Source organism: Lepisosteus oculatus, chromosome 15 (assembly GCF_040954835.1).
Source record: "Lepisosteus oculatus isolate fLepOcu1 chromosome 15, fLepOcu1.hap2, whole genome shotgun sequence".
Lineage (NCBI taxonomy): Eukaryota > Metazoa > Chordata > Actinopteri > Semionotiformes > Lepisosteidae > Lepisosteus > Lepisosteus oculatus.
Genome location: NC_090710.1, coordinates 20,588,656 through 20,608,516, shown reverse-complemented (window position 1 = coordinate 20,608,516; position 19,861 = coordinate 20,588,656). Strand labels below are relative to the sequence as shown.

At 38.7% G+C, this 19,861-nt stretch overlaps 1 protein-coding gene across 3 annotated transcripts in view; it reads left to right on the top strand.

Moving 5' to 3' along the window:
* nhsb (Nance-Horan syndrome b (congenital cataracts and dental anomalies)) overlaps nt 1-19,861 on the top strand; it is a 155,523-nt gene that overhangs the window by 97,011 nt on the left and 38,651 nt on the right. Inside the window, exon 1 of one of the 3 annotated variants that reach the window (XM_069178871.1) lies at nt 11,283-11,535. The exons of the other annotated variants lie outside the window; for them this stretch is intronic. Coding sequence (XP_069034972.1) covers nt 11,499-11,535 — 37 coding nt within the window. The 5' untranslated portion in view covers nt 11,283-11,498. Of the gene's footprint in view, nt 1-11,282; nt 11,536-19,861 lie in introns of those variants that run through there. 3 annotated transcript variants of the gene reach the window in all.

The following is a 19,861-nucleotide window of genomic DNA, read 5'->3' as shown; positions in this document are numbered from 1 at the left end:
ATGGGAACAATATGTTGTAGGCTTGGGCTCCCACAGTTTCCTGCCGCACACAGCCGTACGGTTTGGAGGCCCAGGCTCATTTCCAGAATTTGATGGGAGGTAATTAATGTGTCATTTAGCAATTATTTAATTTAGCTGCGCAAACAAGCATCTTGTGGGTGGGCTGGCGGCTCTGCGGGGAGGGTAGCACTTGCCATGGCAGACAGAGAAGGAAAAGGGTGTTGTCTCTCCGCCGCCAGGCCAGACAGACTGCCAGACATTGACCGTTACATAAACCCCCTCTGCCTTCAGAGTGACTGCACCTTGGCAGGAATGAGGATTCAGTTGTGCCTTCTGCTTTTCATTTCTCTATGCAGAGCTGTTGAACGTTGTGTTCATGCTACGCCCTTTATCATAAAAGAGCTGCTCCGTTCCAAAATTGTTAGGATTGAGCGGAAGTTTAAATGCTGCCAGCCTTGTTTATAGCTGTGCCGCAGAAGCTTTGCAATTTTCAGTTTTGCCGATATCATATGTCTTTAGGAAATATCAGGTTGTAAGTGACAGAACTGTTTTCAAATATGATGGATTTGTGTTTTGTTTTGTCAGGGTTTTACCCGGTTCTCTGAAACACAAGCTTTATTCCTTTTAAAAAAACACAGAATTAGGTTACGTATGTTTACACTGATGTTTCGGTGAGGACTGGAACAGAGAGAAGTACCGGCAGTTTTCTAAGAATTAGCAGTCCTTGGCTTAGTGCTGTGTATCATATGATCCCTGCAAATTACAACTCAAGCCACATTTGATGTTTTAGCTTATTATAAAGGTCATGTTAACTATTTAGGACTTGTCAGTCAAGCATGTCACTTCATCAGACTCGATTATATTTTAAAGTAAGCAAATGATGCAAGCTTTTTTGAAATTAGTTCACTTGTTTACCACTTACCCAAAATACAGGTTAGGACTCCATTCTGATCTACCTAAGTCCCTATCATTAAAATATCATGAAAAAGTTTTTTTATGCTTCTAATTTTACCTCCCATATACTGTACATGCATTCATCAGCCTCGGTGCTGATCCTCTCATTTTGTTTTAAAATGTAAATCTGCATTTACATTTTGGAACAACTCCTTCTGAATCAATTAATTTGTTTATTTGTCTTATTGAGTCACTTACCATAGTTTTGTGATATTGTATAAGTATAATTACCCCTTGAAAAGGAGTGGTGCCAATTTGTTTAGTTTCGATGTCATTCAATTTTAATTACATACGTAACCGTGTTTTATCTGGTTACTTGGTCACCCATCTAGGGAATTGGGATTTACTCATAAAAATAAACCTCAGATGTTGATAGATCTGTTTAGAAAGAATTGATTTCATATTACTCAATATTTTATCATGTTTAATTGCTTGAAAGAAGACATTTCAAAGCACAAGCACAAGGTTATAATGAAATCTTGCGAATACATAAAAAAGACAACATTGAAGAGTGACCTCTGTAAAAGGATTTTTTAATCACAAAAAATACTCCGTTGTCTTAAGACAACCCCATGAATACCTTTAGCACAACATATGGTTGTCACATATTTTTACATAGATTCTTCATACTTTATAGCACGGGGCTATGGTTGCCTTCAGAACTCTGACCACTGAGGCGTTAGTTAAGAAACCTGTTGTTAGAACCATGTACCATACAACATTTAAGAAAGTTGAGCAGGCTAGTCCAACTTTTCTTTTATAGAGTCTGAAATGGAAATTATGGTGAGGCAGGGATTAGACAAATCAGTAGAAAACAGCAAATTACAGCAGTGGTTATAAATAACTAATAATAATGCAATTTCAGATAAGGAGGAAATAACCTTCATGTTTAATTATCATGTATCACGTCTGCTTTTCTGTACCTGGAGGGCGCAGAAACAGCAGCAGCAACCACAATGGCTCATTTAGCAGGTAGACACCTCCTACTGGTGCATTCCAGACAAAATACAGTAGCTTCTGATTCACAGATTAAAGGTCCTCCTTCAGTGAGTGTAAGATCTTTCACAAATGCTAGGAAGGAATGCCCTCCAGGAGAGGAAAGAACACAAGGCAATTAAAATGTGTTGCACAATGGAATGGGCGTGTTGAGCTTGGGGGGCAGGTGTTTTTTACTGGTCTGAGCACCTTACACAGGTGTCACCTGCTCAAGAGCCATGAGTGGTAGGTTTATACAGGACAAAGGCTTCTGGTAAAGGCAGAAAAAAAGGCTTTGATGCTGTTCAATTGTACTTAAAATGATAGACTTGCAGGTATAACATATATTCTCCCAATCCCGGTACTGTACTTAATAAGAGAGTAAGACATGATGTGCTCATTTTTTATATAGAAAATTAACTTTGAGTTTTTAACAGGTTTTGTTTTCCTGAAGACATAGCCTTTCAGAACTATGGATGCCTTGTTAAATACCGCATAAGATATTAGAGTGATTTTATAACCTCACACTGTTTACAAGGACATGTTGTTTCTGGTACATTCTGAGCCCAGAGATGTCGGTTTTAGAGAAGGATTTAAAAAAGTCTAAAGCAAATCTGACTGAAGTTTAAGAATATTTAAAAAATAGTTTTAAGGAAAACAATTATAATTTCTCCATTTTCTCTTTATTTTTTCTGAAACTGAGACATTTAATGAGAAAATCTTTTCAGCTCTGGCTTGTCAGTGTCAGAAGACATGCAAAATATTCCATTGAATCACAAGGAAACTCAAACTCTTAAGTTCTTTCCCCATATTTGGAAAGTGTTGTTGTCAACTCCAGGATTCATTTGATTTTGATTTTTGCTTCAAATGATGCAAAAGGAAAATTATATTTAAAACAAGGCTGTCAGCCATTTTAGATGCATATAAGATCAAAAACAGAAAGTCACTCAAACCTTCTAAAGCAAAGCTATCAAGAGAAATGGATTCTGTGTGCAGTAAGTTAACTACTTGCTGCTTAAATAACTTTTCAGCTACACAGGCAATGACTTTTACTAAAGACATCTTAATCAGAAGACAAGCTGAATGAAAGATCAAGTTGTCATGACATTCCACTCTCCGGTGCATCCAACTCCCAGAGAAAAAGACACATCAGTTCATATTATCTCAGCTCACAAAACTTCCACTTGGTGTATAAATATTTAACCTTTTGACTGCTGATGTTTTATGGAGTGTTCCTGCTGGCGTAAAGCAAATATGAAAGAAAAAAAAAGTTAATGGAAAATCAAGGTCCATGTCAGCCTTAAAATATGGTCTCTGTGTGAAATATTAAGGTTCTTGAAACTCACCAGATCATTTTTTTTACTCACCAGATCAGTGATGGTGAAGCAATTTATTAAGAGCTGCTAGAAGATTTTCACTCAGGCTTACAGGGGGAATGTGAGTGAAAAGGTCACTTTCTGGCTCCAAGAGCAGGAGATATCAGGGCTCCAATAAGGAATTGAGTTTTAATTTCTTTTTTAATATGAAATAACCTTTAAATCGATGGATAGATAGACAATTTTTTTCCATCATAAAGTTGGTCAGTTATTTCTTAAGAACTGTAATAAGAACCTGGCTTGTGGAAAATCAAAACGTTCTTTCAGCCTTTCTCAATATTTCTCATGTCATGCGTTTAACCTATTTAACCAGAGATAAGCCACAGTGTCAACGATTCTAAGTCACATAATTTTTTTTATTTAATTCCCTGAGGTTATGAATTTTTGCTTTCAAAAGCACATAATTTCAGTCTCTGTCTTTCTCATTCTCATGTTCCCTAATGCCTTCAGTCATTAGCAAGTGGTTAATATAAGTTTTCTGCAGATGTTATGGCATTGTAATGGATATTTAAAATAAATCATGATCAGTCTTGTCCTACTCCATCCTGCACTACCCCTGGAAAATCCTTTCAAGCATTTCACTTGCCTTTTGGTTGAGGAGACTGTCGCCCGAAGAACTCTTGAACAACTTTCCAAACAAAGCTGCAGTTAGCAAGAGAATGAATCATTTATGTGTAGCGCAGACTGTGCTGTTGAGGGACATCATTACCATTGGCGCACTTTTTTACAAGCGCATTGAGAAAGAAAAAGAGAGTAAAGAAAGACCCTGTGGGCTGAAACAAGGTCAGGAGTAAATATTGCATTCACCAGTGGCTGTGCTCCAGCGTGACCTGACCTGATTAAGAAACTCTCAAGACTGACTTGCTTTCCCACTTTTCCCTCAAACCTCCAGTTAAGGAGGCAGTTTTCTGGGATGATATGGGTGCAGAATGGGTCACCATGATGTCCGTCAGGATTGCGTACTGTGGAGCATTGTTTGCAAATTAGGGCAGAGAATTTAATGGCCTTGGGACGATGAGATTTTGGGAAGCTGACACTTCATCTGGACATTTTATTACTTGGAAACTGAACCACATTTACAGAAAGAGCGAACTACTAGGACAATTGGACTATTAGGTGTTCGTTAAACTGTGTCGGCTAGGGTTGTGGAAAGCAGGTTATCTGACAAAAGCGAAGACCTGGATAGAAGTAACTCCAAATGTTTCCATTTATTAACAAACACTAATACTAAGTATGAGAAATAAACATCCTTCACATTAAATACATATAACAGAGATGACAGAGATGGATATTTTCACAACCCTATTATATAATTGACCAAGTATATGAATTTCCGTCTGGCTTGTACTGAAGTCAAGGGATTTAATTAGGTTAAACTATATTAAAATATTTTTAAAAAACAATGTGGCTTATATATGGCATTTGCGATTTTAGGTTATATATACCTCTGCACAATGAAAACATGACAACCTTGAGTTTTACATCTGTGGCTCACTGTGCACATAGACAATGCTTATTACATTTTAAATGATGAGCAAAGAAGTCTGTTGATTGTCCCTAGGGGAACAAAATACTAAGCTCGAGTTCTGTGATTTCAGAAAAATGTCAGGCGCCCAGTGTTTGGGTTTAGAATTTGGGTTGCATTAAAATGGCCAAAATTAGATGATTAAGAATTTTTGTAGAGCCATTCAAAAAGACATTATTTTAACTAATGCAAGAACTGTCTGAGACATGACTGTGCCCTGCTTCAGTAATGAAGATTGCTAAAGCCACTATTGAAGATGACAGGTCGGTGAGAGAAGCTGTCTGGAGAAAGAAATGTTGTACCTCAACAATTAGCAGACTGGTTTAGAGAAACTAGGAAACTGGCTTTCTGAAGGACAGGTCATGTCCTGGAATGCAGAGGGTCACCACAGTGGCACAAGACCATCATATTCATCTGAGCCGTTTGCACAATAATTTCCAGTCTACATTGTTTACTGCACAGGACACTGCAGGATGAAGTAACGCACACAGAATGACAGCAATGAAAATGTTCTGCATCATTTGTAGGTTGTCAACATATTTACAGCTATGAGATGATATTGCCATGTTATGTGAGCCAGGGTATGTCTGAGGTGGCTGCAGAAAGGGTGGTGAAGTGTTCTATTCACTGATGGAAGCCATTTTGTTCTTGAAGACCCTGATAGAAGACAACATGTGTGAAGACATTCTGGTGATTGTTATTCTTATTGTGGCATTGTGTAAGCCAATGGGTGGGGCAGTGGAAGTGTGATGCTATGGGAAGAAAACTCCTTTAACACAAAAAAGCAAGAAGTGCAAGATTGAATGCAGTGTTATAATTTAGCATTACAATGACGAAGTTCCTGACTCAACATTTTGTCTGTTTCTGAAAGCCAATCATAAACTTTCATTATAAAGTTTTCCAGCAGGACAATGCAAAACCACACAATGCTAGGATTACAATGGCAAGAAATCAACACACAGGTGATGCAGTGCCTAGTCTTTTCTCCTGATCTGAGACAAGACAAACATCTGAGGAACCAATTTGCTGTTTCCAACAGAAAACAACGGTAACTGACAGACCCTCACCAGCTTGCTGCTGCTCATATGTAGCAGAACGTCCCATAGTAGTCTACCAAGAGATCAATATGTCAACTCCAGGACTGTATTAATACTTTGGGAAGGTCTTACACATACTAACACATAGAGCTCTATAATGAATGCAGTGTTTGCATCTATGTTTACATTTTATGTATTTTTTCTCAATATCGTAGCTTGCAGTAATTGAATTAATTTCAAAGCAGGTGTAAAGGTGTAAAAAATTAAATTGTGATATATGTAACTTTTTTCTCTTACCCTTTCACTCAAACAACAGGCTTTGTTTTATAAATAAAAGGGTTTGTTTTCTTCAAATACAGTATGTAACGTGTATGATTAAATAGCTGAAGAGCTATGCATGTTAATGATTAACCTTTAAAAATATTTGTTCTCTGCAAATCTTTTCGATTTTTCTTTCAAAAAATAATAACACTTCCTTGCCCCTCTCAGTCAGTGTTTTGGAATGCAGTACAATTAAATGTAATATTAGACTGCTTACATCATTGATGGCAGGAAAAGAGACTGATTATCATTGTTAGTTGTTTATTATTTGCATTAGAAGGTACTACTAAATATTAAAATGCTATGTCTGGTTTTAGAAATGTATGATGCACATATTTTCTAAACTCAATTTTTAAAAGGAAGCAGGCCAATACATAAAATTGCTAATTTGATTTAAAAGGAAGGTCGGAGGGAGTCAGTTACAAAACAGAGCCAATCTGTTTTCTTTTTCAAAGCAATACATTCTGTGTGATTCTGCTCTTACTATTGTAATATTTATGGACAGCTGCATGCGAGTAATCAGATCAGCCCCCTGTTTTTCAAGCCTTTTACCACTGGCAAGTTATTGCACTAGCATTACAATATGAAAATACGGGCTAGTTTCCATCCTGTTTTAGAAACAGTGATTATCACCATCTGTAGGTGTTCTTTAAGATTCAACTCTCAATTTGTTAATGCGTATCTCCCGTCCCCCCAGGCTGACTGGGATGTGCCAGGCACTACCAGGGTTTGGAAACACATTTTAGCATGGTTTTTTAGGCATTTCTAAAAGCTCACCTATTGCACAGTAGACTGGCGCCAAGGTCACTGCATGAGAGGGTGCGAGATTACTGAGGATTAGGTGTAAGCGCCAGTATTATTCCATACACACAAGCATTGTGGGCTTGGACATTGTATTTTACTAATCAGACTTTTAAAAGGGAGCAGCTTTTGTGTCTCATTGTAGACTGTAGAAGCAACATTGCTTTTTTTAAAATAAGCCTATTTCTGGATCATTAAATTGGGGTATTTATAATATGCCATAGTTACGCTTAATATTTAATGGGTTTATATCTGTACATTTAGATTATTAATTTCAAAGACATTACAGCAAGCCACACTTGCTATACATCCATTGTACACTTATAACATTCTTAATGTTATTCCTCAGAATTCCATACTTAGGCGCTCAAGTATGCACAGTCATTCTGGGGATATCCTCCTGCAACTACTTCTCATATTATAGCTATGCATTCAAAAGTCCTCCAAAGATTTGCAAATGAATGGACAGCTCTGGTGGGAGTTTCCAATCCTATTTCTTTCCGTCCCTACCTGGGCAAAAGAAGGAAAAGGGGCACCTTCATGAAGCTGCTCTGCTGCAGATAGATTTTCCCAGAAAGGCTAAAACAATAAATAAAGGGCCTGTTGCCTTAAGTCTAGAGCTCTTCAATGTGTATATTTGTTGATTTTTACTGACGGTTTGGCATACGATTAATAGTAGTGTGTGACAGATCATGGTGAGTACAAGATAGTATATAATATATATCTACTACTTTATCCAGGACATATTGCCTTAAAATACCACCAGCAAAACAAGGGTTTGTTGTTGGCTGAACAGGATCTTAAAGGGAACCTGACTAAAGTCAATACCTATGATGTTTTTCCGTGTCAAAACCCTTTCGTGTGGATAGTAAGCATATTAACATCACAATCCACCATTCTTTACCTATTCCTGAATGATTATCCATCCATTTTCTAACCACTTCATCCAATTCAGGGTCACGGGGGAGCTGGAGCCTATCCAGCAGGCGATGGCCTCAAGGCCATATCCTGGACAGGACTCCAGTCCATCACAGTACCAAGTCATCAGGTCCATAATAATGTTTTTATTGCTTTGTTTTTCTTCAGTAAAAACAAACAAGCAAAATTCCAGTTATGCTGTAGATGGTAATGGTTTCCAAATTTGTTGAAGTGGTAATGTTATCACATCAACTGAGATTTCAACAATTAGCATATGATTTAATAATGTAAGACACAGCAGCTAGATCTGGTCTGTTCAAGAGAAATGATATTTTACAGCAAGACAAGTCCAGGTTTTATACTCTTGCTTCTGTCATTCTTGCCTTGTCAAAAAGGTCATGACAACCACAAAGTATGTGGTACAAACTTCCCAAACTACTTGGAGATCAGAGCAGAGCTGTGTATGGTGAAGTGACTGACGTTTTCACCACCTGAGCTTCCAGCTGTACAGTAGCTCAGGTGTTCTTGTCTGTGGTTTCAGGTATCAGCACTAACTCATCACTTTGAAGTCTACTTTTTTGAAATACCTTCCTTAGATCTAAGAGGAAAAATGTGCTCCAAGTTATCCCTGACCATATTATAGATTTAGCTCTGCAGAGTTCAAATTAGTCAGATGCATGAAGAGTACATCTTATGGTTAGGAAGTAGCAATTGCCTGTCAAGGGGGTCCTGTTTAGATTTTGTAGTAGTAATAGGACCTTTTTGATGATTCCTAAGTGTCAGCAAAAAAAATTATGCATTATTATAATGCAACCTAGCATAAATCAAAATAAACCATAATGATTAAGCAGTTATGTACTACATTAATATTTAGTCATGGATATTTGGTGATGGAAAAGGAAAGCACTGTGTTTGTTATGAGTACTGCAGGGTGTTGTGTCTCTCTTTAAATATACCTTTGGTAACATTTGTCACTTTAGAAAATGTGCAGTCCATCCATCCATTTTCTACCCAGTTTACCCATAGCCTCTCCCAGCAAGCAAAGGCAGCATACTCTTTTTCTTGTACCTGGACGCAAGAAGGAGAGTAAGATGACTTACAATTACAATTCTTCTGCTGCTTCATTATGTGTTGCTGCACGGTGGTCTTGGGTTCAAGCAGTTATCAAATGGCAGTTCCTCCATCAACATCAGCCTTGTGGAGCTTCCGATTTACAGTTTTTTTGTTGAGACTGGGTAATGGAGTTGTAGATTTACTTCTGTGGTCATTTTTGAGGCTTTGTTTTAGCAACTGTCCTGTTAAGTCTATCCTTATTGGTGAGCTTCGACTTGCAACAACTTTTCCTCTTTCCTTGTGCTGTTTTCCCTGATGCTGTTTTCCCTTGTTTGGTATGTCGTCAGGATTTTCGACACGGTTCCCCTTGACATGTTAAATAATTTTGCAGTTTCTCTGACTGATGCACTTGTACTTCAGGCACTTACTATTTGACCTCTTTCAAACCTGTTACATCTCTCATTTTGCTTTAGGATCTCACATATCAAGGTGCAGATTTTAAGACGTCTTCAATGGCTGAAATAGATAGGTAGTGTTGAAAGTAAACTGAGATATGAAGAATTTTATTACAGTTTTCAATGTATGGTTTGGTTATACTTTTAGTATCACTGGGTAAATTTGATTTTTTTTTGCAACTTCTGCCTTTTCATCTTCTATTATGTTTATTACACGTGTGCTGTATTATACGTGTGCTGTTGTGAAGTTCTTTGCATTTATGGAAAAGTGTTCATATTTATATTGATACTAAAACTACTACTTGCATTAATGTTAGTTCCATAGAATGGTGTTTTGAGATGTTTTGTGATTTATTCTGTTAGACTCCTATGTTTTGCGTCCCTGATTCTAAGTCCTTCTAACTAGATGTTTCTTCATGTTGCTCACTATTTCTGGCAGAGGACATGCCCCAAGCTTTAATAGCTGCTGTTGGTTCCTTCTGGCCATCTCTGATCTTCAGTGCACCTCCCCAGTTCAAATTCCTACTCCCCCTTCCTTTACGTTGACCCCTTGTCCTCTTCACTCCTGTTTATTTGTGTTTGATACTGCTCTCCTAGTGGCCTTTCATCCCTGATGTGCTTCAGTCTCTGATTAAACCTGCTCTCTAATCAGAGCTGCTACTTGTTAGTGCTGCAAGGTATACACATAGAAATATACATTCAATTACTAATACTAGAGTTATGTCTTTGACTAGAATGATAGCAGCTTGCTGCTCTTCCCTGCTTGTTCTTCGGCTGTGTTCAGCAGGGAAGAAAGCTAAGAATCCTTCTGGCATTACTGTCACAGACCCAAGATCTTGTCATTAAAGCACTCCTTTGGAATATTGTCAAGCAATTATTGCAGATATTTGCCTCTCTGCTTTCCCTCAGCATCCTCCTCCCTGAAGGTGATGAAGACAGCGAGGTGCACTTATCACTCAGCGAGAGAAAAATGGCCCGCTGGAAGATAGTCTCAGGCACGTTTTAGCTCCCAAAGGAGATGGCACATGCCGATTCCTTCTCAAATTTAGGCAAATGAACACTGAGGAAAAGGAAGGAAGCAACTGTTGCAACAAGTACAGAGCAGAAAAAGAATATTTTCATAATCTTATCAGCTAAAGACAAATATCAGAGACTGCCTCTGGTTTCAGTCTTAAAACTTAAGCCTCTTCTTTGCTCAGTGTAGGAAAGTGGAAAGTGCTTTAGGGAAACAAATTATTTACACTGCTAAAATGGCAGAACTTTCAGAGGTGTTGTCAATTTTCACTACGCAGTGTTCCAGCAAAAGTGAATTGACATGCAGGAAAACTATAAGTAATACCTGTAAGTAATAACTTACATGAACAGTTCACTTCAAAAGCAGACCCATTTTGCAGTGGTGTCAGTTTTAGCTTTCTTCTTTTTATAAGATAAATGCAGAAACATGACTTATGCCGTGTCCTTTAGTTCTCCTTTTGACTTTGACTGACCTTAACCAAGCATTAGTCAAATGTATAAATGCAAGTTACAGTGAACACTGCAGTTTCCTAATGAGTTTCCTAACTTGACATAATTATTTGTTTTAAAGAATGCCTCTGAGAACTTATGAGTAAAGGATCAATCCCTTAGGCACAGGTGGGTTTGCAGAAAAGGCCAAATTCCTATGGGCTACGTTAACATTAGCATTACATTACATTAGCACAACGCAGTGGCAGGAAGGGTTAACTAGCCAACACTTTTTTCAGCACCATGGGATTAGTGTTCATGCACATGCCTGCTCCTCTACTGGACCAGAAAGGGATTAGAGAAGGCCCAAGTTGGAGCAGGACTGAACCATCTGCAGCTCTTGTCGGGGGTGGGGTGAGGTGAGCTGAGGGGGGAGGGGGTGTCAGTGGAGGCCGGCAGATGTTTCAGTCAGAGTTCAGTCAGTCAGCAGAGTCTCTCCGGCAGAGAGTGTGTCTGGACACTTGAGGCAGGTCTTGCCTTGAGATGCAGATGAGAGCAGGAACAGAAGGAGGACAGTGGGCCTGTGTGAAAGTGTTTCCTTGATGTCTGCTGACCACCGCGGGCAGGGGCTTCCACAGTTATGGCCCTGGGGTGCTGTGTGCTGCTGAGGTCTAAAGGTACTGAAGTTTATGTCATCTGTTCTTTTCGAGGTGTTAAAGAGGAACTGTGATGCACCTTTCAAAGCTGATCCGAATATTGTGTAACGGAACTTAAACTTAAGCCGACAGACTCTTAAGCTCTCTATTGGTGTAAAATACAAAGCTGTCTCTTCTTAGTGGACATTTTGTGTTTGTCTCAGTCTTTAGAGCTTTAGAGCTAATTGGCGTTTATTTCGTTCACATTGCGGGATCCTGATCCCAGAGTGTCACAGATCCAGCTGCTTCCTGATTCTTCTCTGCTAGTCAAATATTGCGCCGTAGTAAAAATGCAACGTGTCGACGTGTTGAAACTTTACTCCTTGATTAGTTTTGTTTTCTGTGGTGTGCTGTTTTATCCTCTAAGTCTAAGACATAGTAATTGATAACCGGGCTGGTTAAGTCCCATGACCTGTGAGAAAGCACTAGGACAGGATCAGCAGCTGAGAAATTCATGGATCTTATCTGTGGCGGGCGAAGGCAGACGGAAAGCAGAGATCACACAGCGTATCAGAAAGCAAGTCACTGTACCCATACTTCTCTCTTTATTCAGTGCTCTGCAGTCACAAATTTTAAACTGCATTTATTTATTTCTATAAAATACTATGTCTTCCATCCTTGAATGAGAAAATACTCTTATAAAGTCGACAGTACAGTAGTTTAAAATGGTTTATAGGTGCTTCTTCGTGCAAGAATAGAACTGAATTTCTGTTGTCTTAAACGTTTAAAAGACGTTCTGAAACCACAGAGAGCCCTATTGCAAAGCAACTTTTAATTTGTAGCTGGTGGTTTCCCTGCACTATTTCTGTAGCAATAGCTTCTTCCTTATGAAGTATAGAAACAACAGTCAGGTTAGCAGTATGGCAGTTGCTCTAATTAGAACCTGGACTACCATTTGCTTAGTAGACAGCATTTATAATCATTGTTTATTAACATTTCTGCTGTGATAGATCATTGAAGAGCAACACTTGAAAGTGTTTGTTTACTTAATCCAAAAGGGGCCTACATTTGTACAGTTGTAAAACCGAGAACTTGCTGGTGTTTTACTTTGTGGGAGATTCCTTTATACTGTAAGTCCAATTTCCCTTCTGTCACTTTGAGATGACATGGTTACTTAATTAGTTATCTCTGGCTTATTTGGGGATTTTCTTAAAATTGTTTTTTTTGTGTGTTTTCTTTATGCTGTCCAAAACGCAAACGTTTTTTTAAACCCTAAAAATCAGCCTTAATGGATAGCAATACACTGTATGATACACTGCACATTTATTTGCTCTGAGACTGTAAGGTATGTTTATTGGTATATATATTTTAGAAGGGATATCTTTTGCTGGCAACATACATTTATATATATGATTGGTCTAAGCACCAGAAACCACATCTTTTTTTTAATTTAACTTATTAAGGGTGGAGGTTCATTTAGTTTTTGTTTCTGCTGGGTTTTTCCAGCCATCTGGGCTCTTTGGTTTGTGTTGAGATTGTTGGGATGGCCTCTGTGGGTCTCACTTGTGATGACTTGTTAAGTTTTTATATGTGCAGTCCATTGATTGTCTGACTAGTAAAGTAACAGGGTGCCTGTGAGTGTAACATCACACTTGCAACTAAATTGAATTATAAAGCCTGAATGCCTGAAATACTGTAAATAAAACTGCATGCTGTAAACCTAAATGCTATTTGCTTGACTTTTATAGCTCCACAGAAGCTAATATTACTTCCAATTTACATGTCCTGGCTTTAGGTTTGGTAGTGTCACCTTTAAAGCTGATTTTCCTCGAACAGTGAGTTTGCATGTCAAAGGCAGTCGAAGTGAAAATGCCACCAGGAAGTCATGCAAAATTAAAGTCGCAAAGATTTGACAGAAATTAAACAACAGGGAACTGCCAGTGATATGAATTCGGTCTTCGACAGGGCTGTGTTGCAGCTCTTGATCTTTTAGCAGCTAGCCAAAGTCACTCCAACTCTTAGAAAGCCTTTTTGCAGAGCCCAGTCCCTGGTGGAGCCCTGCGGTTCAGCACATTAGTAACGCAGTCCACTTAGCTGAACTGAATCTCATGTAACCCTCCACAACCTCAGCACAGACCCGCTAGGCTGGAGCTCGAGCGGCCTCTTTAATGAGAAGGACCACGAGTTCACGTACCAGCAGGAGAGCTGGAAGCTGATGGGGATGTCACTCACATCCTGACTCCTAAGCCCTGTTCTTATGGACGTCCCTCAGTGCTAACTAATGACAGCGCCAAGTCGGCGGACAGGAAAGATACATAGGTGATGGTCCTTTTTAGCTTTGTAGAAAAGCATCATAAAACTTTTGATTATCCTGTCAAAAGTGATGAACAATATCTACAGAAATTACAGGCGCATTCCAAAGTTCTAAGGCCACCTTAACGGTATGTCACAAACTGCAGAAAAAGGTAGGGAATGAATTATTTTACATTTTATATTATCTATGCAACTTGGAATACATGTCATTGTAATAAACAGTGCCTGGAAAGTTCTGAAATTGGAGAGTACAAATAAGCTTTGATTGTGCATATGATTATAAGTCTTTATTTCCCATTTCCTCCTGAGTACCTTGCTGAGGTGTTCAAACCTAGTAGTATAAGAAGGGTTTATGCAGTATAGTCCTATATTCCATCTGTAGTGAAGTAGATGTCTGGTCTTTGATTAGCTAACAGCTTGAAAGACATCTCCTTTCACATTTTACAACTGTTCGGTTCAGGCTTTTGGGATCAAAGTCTTGTTGACACAGTTTAAAAGAAAATTGGCTTCTTTGAATGGGTCAATACCAATCAAATTTATGTGGTCCTATAAACAGTTCCCCATTTACCAGTGGGCTTTAAACAAAAAAATATAATCCTTACACTTATAAACCACTTTTCTGGACCCTCCACTTCAAGCTCAAAAAAGTGTGTTAAAAATGAAATAAAGTGGCATGTGAATCCAATTAAATATCCAAGGACCAAGATAAGATAAGATATTTTTATTGGTCATAGACAATTTCTTGTATTAGGAATTTGTCTTTTCACATATCCATGAGACACACAGACGGGGAGAGAAGGTTGGGGTCAGAGCACAGGGTCAGCCATTTATATGGCGCCCCTGGAGCAGTTGGGTTTAAGGGCCTTGCTCAGGATTTCTCTGCCGGTCACGGGATACAAACCAGCAACCTTCCAGTCACAGGTGCAGATGCTTAGCCACAGAGCCACCCCACTGACCCTACATGTCAAGACATGGCCTCTCTGACTCGTGTCTGAATGTCTTCCAGAAATGTGTAATGAAATTGCAGCAGGTAAAGAGAGTTCTGCTGCAGGGAGTTCATAGGGCTTTGTCTCGTGTTGACTGCCCAGTTCCTCCTGCAGACTGTCTTTGTTGTCTCTCTTGTGTATTCTGGCTGCTTTAAGGGGTACTGGCAAGGGTCTAGAGTGACCTGTGACCACTCTGAGCTACAACACAACATTCTTCAGTACGCATCCCTGATACAGCATGGCTGGGGTACGGCAGACTGCGATTCAGCTTCTTCCTTTGTCTGAGAGGACAGGAGGTCGTCCCAGCTACATGCCTTATGCAACTTTTAGCACCTGGTTATACAAGCTGTGGAATTCTTAACTACCAAAGCATTCTATCACTGAAGGCAGGATACCTGCTCAGGATAGATATTTCAACATACCTCACATCTGTAATCAACCCTAATCATGAAAGCTGCCTATAACACGTAGTTCTAACACCTAAAGCATGATTAGAAGAGGTGATTGGAGCAGATATAATAATAATACAGTTTTTCATCGCTAAGGATGTCAAAGCTACAAGGCCACCCATGAAATCTCTACTGCAGTAGCTCTGATACATAACAGATCAGGCTGATTTAAATATTATTTTACCAAGTGATTGAATGGGGGACTTTAGGCAGTTGGGACTTTAGCCAGAACATCTGGGTCAACACCCCTACTCTTTCAAGCAAGTTTCTTTCACTTTAATGAACAAGTAGTTAGAACTTCAGCTTAATGTCTTATCTGAAGGACAGCACCTCCTGAAGCACAGTGTCCCCAGTTAACATGCTTGGGGTTTAGATGAGAAATTCCGATCTAGAGGGAAGTGCGCCATCTACTGGTACACCATATACTCTTGTAGCAGCAGCCTGAATTTCCTTAAAAGTCTCCTTGCAGTACTGACCAGGCCCAGACTTGCTTAGGTTTTGAAATCTTATTGAGATCAGGCTAGAAAGTGGAATTTCTGTTCCACTGAAGAGGTTAATCTGTCGGCATCCATATTGTATGCAGAAATAGTCTGGGTAACCTGTCATAAAGCAAATTAAAGTTAGTGTAAAGTCTCACACAAAGTTAGACAAGGTACTGAGAGGAAAGATAAACATTGCTGTCTGAGACAGCCAAAAACCCTAACATAATATTAAACATTGAAAATTCTTTGTGTTCATGTGCAGTTTTTTGTCTGTGATTTTCTGGTAAGCTATGCTTTTTTTTTTCAAAAATAGATTTGAAGCCATTCAAACACTATAAAACAATTGTAAATGTGTGCATGAATGTATTGTTTACAATTAGTGAGACATGGTTGCATCGATTATTTGGAACAAAAGGATTCACTGGTCAACTAGTAGAACGTTCTAATTCTAACTGCATTTTCCACAGTCAGCTGTCTCTTCATTTGTAACAATTTCTGTTTGATTTTGTACTGTTTGTTTTTTGTTGACAGAGCTCTAGATGAAAATAAGTAAACATTGTTTTTATAATTTAGTAGTCTGGTTGAATAAAAATGTTCCTAACCTTCCTTGTTAACACAGAGTAACCTTAAGTTAACATGAGCAAAAACATAGATGTGATGATCATGTTCCATTCTTATTTTTAAGTGGACTAAACATGAGTTCAGTCAAATACTAAGCGTATAGTAGCTGTGAAATTCAGATGAGGAAAACAACACCCTTTCCATAAGGACAAGGTTAACAAAACCGCCCCTCCCTCCTTTATTGAGGAATGAGCCAGGGAGCTGCAGTAAGGATGAAGATGGGGAGGAGGGAGCGATGTAAAAAAGAAAAACCAGAAGTGAGATATTTATACATTTTAGGCAGACATGGGCAAAATTAGGATTTGACCTCCTTCTCCTTCTTTGCTTAAAGCTTATTAGATGTAAAGCATGTATAATAATAGTAATAATAGAGGTAGTAAATAATTCCTGGAAACAAAGATTTATGACCATAAATCAGGTTTTAGACAGGGCTTTTGTCATTGTTACCGGGGTTTTTTAAATTGCACCCTTCCTTTTGCCCCCTTCCCTATCTGTTTAGATTTATAGACCTGGGTACTCTGGGGTACTCAGCAGAAATGACTGAAAAGGTGTCAGTTAGCCTGAGGTAGCCATGGCAACACAGGAACTAAGACCTGCACCTTCAGAGTGGAGCATAAAGTAAACACATTTTTCTTCAATTTCTGATTAAGACCTATAGCTTGTTCTCGCCTTTATGCTGCTTCAAAAAAATCAACATAGTGATGGAAAGTGATTTTTCAAAAAGCAAATGTGTGAAATTTCTAAGTAACACCTGAAAATAATAATAATTAAGTTTATAATTGCTCTTAAAATTATTATCTCTTGTCATGCTTATTATTACTTGATACTCTTATCATCTATTATACAGCATAGTTCATGTGTTTGATTATTTAATGTAATTATTAAACATTACAACTGCCTCAAAGGCTTACTTTCCCCCCTTAGTTAAAAATCCTGTTACCTCAAGATCTCATATTTGGTTTTCATTCTTTGCAGCATCAGCAGGCTTGGAAGCTGACCTGTAACTGTTTATTCATAAAACTGTAGGAAGTCAGCTGAACCTCACTGTGTTACATGAGCCCCTGTTGAGCCTATTTCTGAAAACTTCTCTGTGGATGAATCATGCCATGCATTCCTTTGTGCCAGTAATCACTCTGATTTTGCTAATTTGGTGGAAAAAAGGCACACAGCAGAGATCTGTTTCTGCCTAGGATTTCGGGTTTTCACACAAATGCTTCAAGACAGAAACAACTGCTTTCACTATTTAATGTACTTTCAAACAAAGCAAGTACTCATGTTTTTAATATATTGTGTATTGAATTAGATTGTATTGTTTTGATGTCTCCGTTATACTTTGTCAGATTTTGGAATGGTTATCGCATTCTCAGATTTGCATAACATTGTCCCTCTGTGCTAGGCTGTGTTTTTTGTGTGCTTTAAGTGTATTTACTTAGAGCCAGCTGTAGCCAGTCCAGGCTGTTAATCACAGAGAACCTCTGCTGATAATAGAAGCCTGCAGAATGGAGAGCAATCTGTGCAATAAATTAAAAAAGGTTGTGAAAGCTCCAGTGTGTTACATTAGAAATACTAAAGCACATTCCATACTGTATCAGCACCAATCATTTCTTATAAATTCATGGTATGTTCTTGTCAGTGTTGTAAATTCTTTCAGCTGTGTGCGGTAACGCATTCTTGGTTTGGATTAGTCCAATAAACAAAACCCTCCCGTAACTGAGAAAAGTTTTATGTATGACATAAATAATTGAACTTTACATTGCATAGGATGAATGTATTCATTTACTTGAAACCATCTCAACTCAAACTGTAGAATAATGATAATAAATGGTACAATATTTGTAGTGTCCTATGATTATTTTTTACATACACTTCTAATGTAAGTTGTGTGTTACTTACTCATGTAATTGGGCCACTGACAGTGTATATCTGAAAAGATACATCATATGTTGTATGTTTAAAAGCTTCTAGTTTATAGACCAGACTCAGATTTAAAATGAAACTCAGTTTTCCTTATTCATATCTCTTAGTTGTAAGACAATACAGCAACTGTGTTTGTTTCTGGTAAGCTTTATATACTTATCAAGATGCACTAGAATGCACTCAGTTGTATAGCCTACTGAAAAAGAGAGGCAGGTGTGGTATAGTGTGTTTGATCAATTTTTAGAGTGTTTACAGCCTATTTAGGAAGGGAAATAAAAATATGTTTTAAGATTCAGGAAAATATGTATCTGATACCTGATCAAAACATAAAACGTATAGTGGCATACAACAGTCTTGAAAAAACCCCACATATTTTACATGATTCTTACTCTTTTAAACACAATTTAATCAAGAGATAGCAAGCCTTGATTTGGCCCTGACTGAGAAATTGGTTGGAAAGGAGGTTTAAACCACAGTCGTTTTAAGGGATTACAAGGGTACAGAATCAGAAGCAGATGAGGACCTATGAAGGCAAACCACAGGATCAGACTGAGAAGGTGCGCTTGGGTCGGTTCTAATAAAGATTGTTTGTTCTTTGAACTGCGGTTTGGGAAGATCAATTTGACTTTCTTTAATACTGCTCTGTCATCACGCACTGGGCTTTGTGCGGATTCTCCAAAGGGAAGAAGCAGGTGGTAAAGATAGCTGGAGGGGCAGGAGGCTGGAGCTGCCTGCCCTGCACAGATAAACAGTATGATTCCTCTTCCACTGGGAAAACCGAGGTCTCTCTTTCCTGTTACCGGTTCATATGACTCCCTTTTCCCTTGTGTCCTCAAAATATACATGCTCTCTGTTGTAATTAAGGCGTACGCACTAAAAACACTTCTGAGAGAGAAGGCTAAAACATTTTTACACTTTACTGCATAGGGCTCTGCTTAGATAAAGTCAGCCATCTTCCGCCAGGTAATGGCCAACTTGGCTCATGCAAGAGCAGAGCCTCATGTCGCTTTTTCCTGAGGGCTGTAAATCTCTGACTGTCAAATAGAAAATGTCATTAGGAGAGTCCTGTCTTTTCTGGTATCCATATTATCACATTTCTGCTTAATAGTTTTTAAGTGTTTACAGCTGGTGTCTGCAGTTGCGACAGTGAGCGGGCTCGTTTGTGAGTTTTTGAAGGCTTTGTTGCGCCCACATGAGGGGTAAGCAGGGTTAACATGCTGGCCACAGTGGTCCTGAGACCCTCTCAAAAGCCTGAAGGTGCTGACTACCACTGGGAACTGAGAACACTGAGAGATAAGGCTACTAAGCGTGTTCAAGTTTAAAGGTTCCCTGCTGAGATACTGGTGGTTGTGATCTAACAGCTTAATTAGAACCTTGGCTTGGAGAGACTGTTATTAGGGCATTAAAATCAGCTGAAGAAAACAGACTGCAAAATCAGTGACCTGCAGGTTTACTAATTGTGACTCTGTCAAAGGCATAAGGAAGCAGATGTAACAGTACAATAAGTGTAAAGCAATATAGAGAACATGTAATCACCTAGCTAAAGGACTATAAAGTACCGTGAAGTGTCACATGGTATGTGTTACACAATACGATGCCT